Raw genomic sequence first — 8943 nt, forward strand, 5'->3', positions numbered from 1 at the left:
AGCTACTAAGCTCTTTTCCTACCTTAACCGTAGCAATATTATTTCCATACATAACACTAATCTACTTAATGCATTTATCTGGTGTACCACCAGGGATAAGACCTTCGCTAAAGCTCTTCTATTAGCTGAATCAAACGCTTGCTCATAATCTATAAAACTAAGGACTAAATGCGTTTGATGATTCAGCTCCTTCTCAATTATTGACCTAAGGGTGAAAATTCGGTCAACTCATCCTCTACCCTTTCTAAAATCACATTGCTCTTCTTTCAAAACTGTGTGTACAGCATTTCTAAGTCTAAGAACTCTCATCTTATTAAGTAATTTACTTCCTAATGAAACTGACACTCACTCTTATCACCTTTCTCATGGAGGGGTTAGTTAAAGTTTACCAAAACTGGCTAGGTACTTCCCCTTTTTCAAAAACCATATTCACAATCTTCATCAGCTTATCTCTCATCTCACAGCCACCATATTAAAAAAAAACTCATTTACCAAACTATCAGCACCTGATGATAGTGTCAGTATGGTAGCCTCACTTTAAGCGTTGTTGCTAAGCTCTTGTTCCTCCAGATAGGCATCAGAGTTTTAAAGTTCGACTTTGCAAGTGCAAGTCATCCCTTAATATCTTTGGAGTGGTTATTATCGGAGGTAAGTATACTACCGAGGAAGGTAAATTCTCCGACACACTCTATATTATCACCTTCAAAGTAGAGTTTTGAGTTCACCTGAGAAACAAGCTGACGTGAGCAGTGCATGGCTATTGCTTTCAATGTATTGACGTTCATCTCAAAGAGATTAGTGGTTGTGTGGACGATGTCGGTTTGGGATTGGATATCAAGGAGGGTCTCAGAAATTTGGATTTTATTATTGGCATCTGTAAGTTTGTCTATCATCACCTCTCCTACGAGGGCGCCAGAGGGGCTATCAGTTACTGAAAGGACTGCGGTTAAAAAGAGACTGAAGAGCTCCGGTGATAGCAAGCAACCTTGTAGAATGCCGATTAATGTTTTATAGATTTCAGTAAGTCCTCCTCCAGCCATAAAACGGCTTCTGAACTTCGTGTTCAGAAGCCGTGTTCAGAAGCCATATTGCTCGGATACGTCCTAACATGACTCTTGTCATTGTTTTAGCGGTATGGGTTGTTAGACTGATTGGTCAGTAGTTGTCACGGACTGTTTTTGAATCTTTCTTATGAAGAGGGACTATCACGGCTTCATACGGTGTGAGGAACGTTACGGTGAGGCAGCTATGATGTGAGGAAGTGACCTATCTCTCAGGCAGCTGTGGTGATTTTATGATTAAGATCAACGAGGGGTCCTCAATTGACTGTCAGAAGTTCCGACTGTATTTCATCAGTTCTAGCAGCTTTGTTGGTCTTCACGGGCATTGTTTCGGGGGGGGGGGAGGGAGGCAGTTGAACCCCCCCCAATAATTTGGAGAAAAATGATTATATTGCCCATCCCCCTTGACTATCCGGATATGGACCCCTCTTGCTTCCCCCTCCAAAAAAATGCTAGAGCTACATCCCAGTTGGTCTTCAAATCTCTAACGGCTGCTTCTATTTCCGAGCGAAAGGGGAGATGGTCAAGGGTTGGTAGCGATTACAGGGAGACTGGATTGGAGTCTAAAATTAATTAACTAATTCATTTCTACACCCAGAAAAATTACATTTAAAACATGTGCACCATGAGCAATCATCTTAAACTGACAGACGAACAAGTCTTTATTTTCAAGAAGTCTTTGGTAAATCTTAAGGAGAACTGATAAATTTGCAAACTGAAAGTTAAATGCCCAATTTTATTTGGCACTCAACGTAATTTGAAATGCAATGATCACTACCATTCATGGGTGCCCATATGGGGGGGCTGGGGTGGGGCTCTTGCCCCCCCCTGGCTGAATGATGCTGCCTTATTTTTATATTTTTGTTCTGAGATTTCTATTATATAGCATTAAAAGTAGCAATTAGACGAAGTTTGCCCCCCCCCTGGAATTCAGCTTATGGGCGCCCATGCTACCATTGCAATTGAATCCAAGTCTCCCTCCCTAATGCCACGAGACGGCCTAAGCGAAACAGAAAGTTATCTGAATTTGTTGGTTTAAAGATTTTTTATACTTACTTCTTATCCACAGATGATTCATGACGCCAGCTTGAAAAATAATCCCCAAATTTAATGTATGACCCAGGGTTGTGCTCAAATATGAGCATCAGGGATTCAAGTGAGACCGAAGCACTTGTTATATTTGAGAAGAGCATGGAATGGCAAATCAAATGACAAATTTGATTCATGAATTCTATCATCTTTGATCTTTATCTTCGATTTTTTTTTTTTTTTTTTTTTCTTTGATGGTAAAAAATCAAAATGACCAATTCTCAATCAGATGAACAAGGCCAGGGTAGTTTACTTTCAATCCGTCACACCAGCAACATTTTAAAAAACTCCAAATCCCATATATTCTTACCTAGACATTCCTGGCCTAATCATTATTGCCAATCATAATTTGTATTCTCTTTAATAAGTGGCTCTGATTGGTCCTAAGTAATGGTGGCTATAAATGGATGCACGCATGTGAACGAGCATTTAACGACGGCACTTATTCATTTTTGTAAGGCATTCTATAACACAAGCTAAGCTTTGAACTGAAACCACAAGCTTTGAACAGAACCATAGCGACTTTTTTGCCTGAGCGTTATCTGTTATGACTTGACTTTGTCATGTATCAACTAGAAAAAAAGTACTTAAACTGGAGAAAAAGAAACCATTACCTACTTGTTATGAACTTGCCTGCATTTTCAAGAAGTGAATCATCTGAGAATTCCGAGCTTAGTGAATTTCTAGACTTTTCAGCAGCTGTATGTTCTTCCTTTGGATTTTTAGGGGACATCAGAATAAACTTCATTTCCTGTATTGTGCTTTTTCTGTATCCTTCATAGTTGCAACCCTGCACGAAATATTTTGTATGAATATCTAGACTTTCAGAAACCATTTAGTTTAAGATTGACTAATTCCATAGAAAGAACTGAAATGGCTTTAAATATCAAGAAATTAAATTTGCTGCCAATGTATTATAGCTCTAAGTTAAAATTTTTATTAATACAGCATTCCAATAAGTCAGTACACTTCCGAATCAAATTATCATTTTGATCATAATAAAGTGTTGAATAAAATCCAATTATTAAAGTGATAGACTTAATTTAAAAAATGTCATAAAAACAAAAGCGTCAAACATCTGAATATTTAAGGCAATTGGCCAAAATTTACAAAGAAGAAGCCTTGCATAAATAATGTTTCTGACGTACTACTGTAATAAACGTCCAGTGAAATTGCTCGGATACATATCAAATATAAAAAAAAGTTGCAAATTCACCGTGCTATACATAAGAAAAGATTATAAATTCAATGTTGATTCCAAACATATAAAAACCAATTGTCACCTTGATTGTTTATAGAAAACCAAATTATTTCCCAAGGAGCGTGCTAAAATATCACTGAGTCTATCTTTTTATAGACTTATACATATACATATATATATATATATATATATATATATATATATATATATATATATATATATATATATATATATATATATATATATATATATATATATATATATATATATATATATATATATATATATATATATATATATATATATATATATATATATATATATATATATATATATATATATATATCGTCTAATCTGTCTGCTCAGGTGATCCCCAGTCAGTCTAGCTTTCAAAAAACTGCCTTAGTACCAGAAAGATACTCGAATAATTTCAAGAACACCTGAGACTGAACAACTGAATCGAATGCAGCTGATAAGTGTACGCTGCACATAAAGAGGGGGGATCCCATTCTGTAGGCTTTTTCAATAGCTTTCTCCAAAAGCCTATGTACAAACACGCAACTGCGCAACTCAAGTTTCGGTGGAATACGATAATCCAATCTATACTTCCCCAAAATTTCTGGAAGGAGAAGCAGCTCAAGGACTTTACTGAGAACACTTGAAACGGTAATTGGTCTATATCTTGTCTACTGATTTTGATTTTTCAATTTTTTGGGGATATTTGGCAGAATACCAGCACAAACTGAGCTGGGGATCATATCGTAATCGATATGATATATATATATATATATATATATATATATATATATATATATATATATATATATATATATATATATATATATATATATATATATATATATATATATATATATATATATATATATATATATATATATATATATATATATATATATATATATATATATATATATGTATGTATATTATACATGTATAGTTACAATTAAGCTAGATTATCTTATCTTGATTTATCTGTGACAGATAGCTCCTTTTTCCTTAATAGAATTTTTCAGACAGAGAAAATTCACTTAGTTTGGTTGGCTATTTTAGTTCAGCTTTGACAATTTGCGAAACTTAAGCTTTTCATTATATCATTATTTCTCGTGAAATTTTCTTTGTCAGTTGGTAATAATTTATATGCATGTGACTCGGGAGCTGGAAATGAATTCTCGCGAAAAAGATGCCAGTGTAAGATGTAAGATAAGGATAAATAAAATCAATTATAGATGAAAGAATTCAAACCTGCAAAGAATCTGGAAGATGTATGCTGAAAATTTGAAGATCTTTCATGTGGTGGATTTTCGGCGGGGAATATAGGGGGTTAGAAACCCCTAAGAAATATCGTTTTCGATAATATGTTTCCACATTCGATAGCAATATTTGGTCCGATATATCGATATATCAATATCGATATCAAATATCGCCCAACACTAATTTCTGGTCGTTTTGAGTTTGAATCATTGTAGGTTTCTGTTTCTTCTGTTTTTAAGTTTAATATGACCTTTGCTTTTCTTTGAATGACTTCTTTTCTGAAAGTTTTTTTTTCATTAGTTCCAAGAAAAGTCTGATCAAACGGTTTTAGTAAATAACCCTAGGTTATTCTCCAGCTATATCAAAAGTTGAAGTTATAGAAACTATACAATATTTCCTATTATTAAATAAAAAAAAACAAGTTTTTATAACTGAAAGTAAGGAACGGCGTTAAAACTTAAAACGTACAGAAATTATTCCGTATATGAAAGGGTGCTGTCCCCTCCTCAACGCCTCGCTCGTTCCGCTAAAGTTTTTTATTGTTTAACAAAAATAGAGGAAAGTCAAACTTTAGCGTAAAGAGCAAGGCGTTGAGGAAGGCACAGCCCATTTCATATTCGGAATAATTTCTATTCGTTTAAAGTTTCAAAGTCGTTCCTTACTTTCAGTTAAAAATACTTGTTTTTCTTATTTAATTTTTGAACGTTTTTGAATTAATGCGAGTTTTGATTTTGGCTCACCGTCCATGAATGATTAAAAAAAAATTAAATATTAATTTTACTTTTATTTGGTTAAATGGCTTTCTCAAAACCTGTTTAATTTTATTTACGAACGTTTTTATTAGTAATAAATATACGTAACTTACGAATTAATTTACGTAACGAACCTCTATATTCTTATATTTTAATACGTATATTAGAGGGTTCGCCCCCTATTCAATACCTTGCTCTTTAAGCTTAAGTTCGAATTTTGTTCCAATTCTTTAAAAATTACCCCTTAATCACAAATGCCGTTAATTAGAATAAATAGCTCTTATGAAAGTACTAAATAATCTGTGGCTTAAAGAGCGAGGTATTGACTAGGGTATGAACCCAATCATATACGTAATGTTTTCTGTCGTTTTAAGTTTTGATGTTGCTCCTTACTTTCAGTTGATAAACTTGTTTTTTTATATATAATTTCTGATCTTTATTTAAATAATGCTGGGAAATCGGGCGCCCCCTTCATAGCAATGTCCCTTCTCCCATGAAAACTTCCTTCATGATAAGATCCTACCACACAAGCCTCGACCCACTCCAGCCCCCCCCCCCCCCTACTACCAGAAAAAATCCCCTCTGAAAACGTCTATATACTTCCCAATAACCAATACTATATTTTAACATTTGGTACAGTTCATAACTTTCAGCCCTCCCCCCGGGAACTTCGGGGGATTAAGTCATCCTAAAAGACATAGTTATCATATTTTCGGCCATGCTGAACAAAATGGCTATCTCGAAACTTTGGTCAGGTGATTTTGCGAAAAAAATGAACGGGGGAAGAGGCCTGAGTGCCCTCCAATTCTTCGGTCATTTATAAAGGGTACTAAAATTTTTAATTTCCGTTCGAATGAGCCCTCCCACGATATTCTAGGACCACTGCGTCGATACGATCACCCCTGGGGAAAAAAAAAAAAATAAAAAAAAAATAAACTCGCATCCGTGATCCTTCTTTTGGCAAAAAATACATTTTTGTAGATAAGAGCTTGAAAGCTCTGCAGTAGGGTTATCTGATACTCTGAATATGATGGTGTGAATTTCATTAAGGTTCTATAACTTTTAGGGGGTCTTTCCCCCCTTTTTTGAAAATCATCCAAATTTTCTCAGGCGCGTAACTTTTGATGGGTAGGACTAAACTTGATGAAACTTATATATTTAAAATCAGCATTAAAATCTGATTCTTTTGTAGTATCACATCATTTTGACCAAAGCTGGCATTTGATTATTCTATGTTTGGACCTAAAATTGGTCCAAAAACCCCCTTTCTGGAAAAACTAAAAGGGATGGGCAAAAAATATGTTTTCGATTTTGAAAATTTCCGATCTTGAAAATCTTTATGATCCTAGTTTTCCTTTTTTATTTTGCCTTTTCGAATATATCTTCAACCTTTTTGACTATATTTGTAGATTACTTGTGAAAAAAGCTCGCATTCATTTTTGACTAATACTGCAACTTTTTATCCGATTTTCTTGCCTCGAAGAAATTGTCAACTCTGTGTCTTTTATAAATAGATTCATTACACTTGGTACTTTATACTTTATGATTCCTACCTAAGTTAAGCAGTTGAATAAAATAGTTCCCGCAGACTGAGACTGAAAATTGTATAAAACTTTGATTTTGAATGGATAGAAATGTATTCATGGATACATGAAAGATAGAAATTGCCATCAAAGGCAAAATTTGAAATACTTTTTGAATTCCAAAGCCCAGTTTAGACTAGCATTCTTCTTTATTAAGGATATTTTACAGTAAAGAATATTTTGCAATATACTATTATTAATTCTAAAGTTTCAATTGAATAGTTTTTTAACGGAAACTTTTGTGCCTAAATAAAATTTCAAATTTATTACTTAGTTTCCTAAAAATTAAGCAAATTAAATCACGAAAAATCTATCTACCGAAATGTGTTCAGCTAATTTCCATTGAACAATTATTGAAGGGTTTAGCCTGATTGTTAAACCCTAAAACTAGGGAAAATTTTTGCATCTCTTATTGGGTCAGGTTGGCCGACCTTTTGCCAAACGGCTACTGAATTTACAGTTTTGTGAGACAAGTGACTGAAGACTTGCGTAGCGGGTTTTTGAGCTACGATGTTTCAAACCAGGCCGGTAGATGCTGAACTGGATTGAACCTGAATTAAGAAAAAAATCGAACTATAGCTATTGCACGTGAATTCGGTAAGTCTGTCTTCAATAGAACACTTTTAAAGATTTGGTAAGAACTACTGGCCTGTCTACTAACACTTTACATTGGTCCTTGTGTTAGGTTTAAGGTAAAGGTTAGGATTAGGGATTCTTAAAATGAAGGGTGCACAGGTAGTGCTCAATGAAGCTAAGCCCTACAATAAGGAATAACGTTTTTTTATCTTTCTCGTAGCAAGACAGATCTGATAGTGTTTATATAGTGAGCATAGTTCTGGTGCCCACTGTCGCATGTCTTCTAACCGCAAAATTCTTTCTTTTTCACTTTAGTGAGCATTGTAAAAAACTTTTTCAACAAATGAGTTTCTCAAGAAAAGTAAAGAGCTCCATAAAACCCAAAATGAGCTAAAATAAAGTCAATAATCTTCAAGGTGTAAAATTATCAAAATCTCCATTTGTACCATTTTCCCATTGTAACAATCACCATTTGTAAGACATTATTTGCTATGATTGCTTATTTAATTTCTGTTCGTTTTGGGTTTTATTTATTCTTTAATAGAAATTTCTTGTCGTTTCTAGTTTGAATTTTAATTGGTGTTTGTGTCTGCTGATCTTAAGTTTAATTAAATAAAAAAAAACAAGTTTTTTTAACTGAAAGTAAGGAACGACGTTAAAACTTAAAACGAACAGAAATTATTCCGTATATGAAAGGGGCTGACCCCTCCTCAACGCCTCGCTCTTTACGCTAAAGTTTTTCATTGTTTAAAAAAATAGAGTTGTGAGAAAGTCAAACAGTTCGTGGTAACGAATTGTAAGTAAGGAGCAATGGCAACTCAATAGCAACCGAAACTTTGATAACAATAGACATATCAAAAGAATTGAACTTTGATGTTTAAGTAGTAAGGCCATAGGGAATATGAAATATACATACAATTACACATGAATTGCGCACGGAAAAGCATAGGGAATCCAGCCAGTGATTGCGTAATATGCCTTACCACGGGTCAGTCACCTATGGATCCGACGAGTGATTGCGTAATATGCTTTACCACGGGTCAGTCACCTATTACTACGAACGGTACTTGCCTCACCAGACGGGTTTTTTGAGGTAACACCCATTTTTTTGGAGTCAAACAGAGAGAGAGAGAGCGGCGGTTACTGCATATACGGTAACTTGATTAGCAGGTTTTTTTTAAAACTTGGCAAAGTATAATGTACTCAAGCAAAAACCCTATAAAATGTTCATACACTGAATTCCAATTTTAATTATGTTTTAACACATTGGTTATAGTACAATACATATTATTAACTTTGAAAAAAATGGATTCTTCAATTTTCAATGTTAGTAAAATTTCATTCTTTATTTCCAAAAAAAAAAAAAAAAAAAAACGTTTTACTAGTAAATTCAAATTTCAGTGGGGACT

At 34.0% G+C, this 8943-nt stretch overlaps 1 protein-coding gene across 1 annotated transcript in view; it reads right to left on the minus strand.

The window, feature by feature from the left end:
* Window positions 1-8943, minus strand: part of LOC148951840 (proton channel OtopLc-like) — a 150164-nt gene that overhangs the window by 84417 nt on the left and 56804 nt on the right. The window contains exon 2 of the mRNA XM_089088744.1: window positions 2784-2940. Within this exon, the coding sequence (XP_088944870.1) occupies window positions 2784-2898 (115 nt within the window). The 5' untranslated portion in view covers window positions 2899-2940. The remainder of the gene's footprint in view (window positions 1-2783; window positions 2941-8943) is intronic.

The sequence above is a fragment of the Artemia sp. Qi Xiang Cuo genome, chromosome 5 (genome assembly GCF_049724085.1).
Source record: "Artemia sp. Qi Xiang Cuo chromosome 5, ASM4972408v1, whole genome shotgun sequence".
Taxonomy (NCBI): domain Eukaryota; kingdom Metazoa; phylum Arthropoda; class Branchiopoda; order Anostraca; family Artemiidae; genus Artemia; species Artemia sp. Qi Xiang Cuo.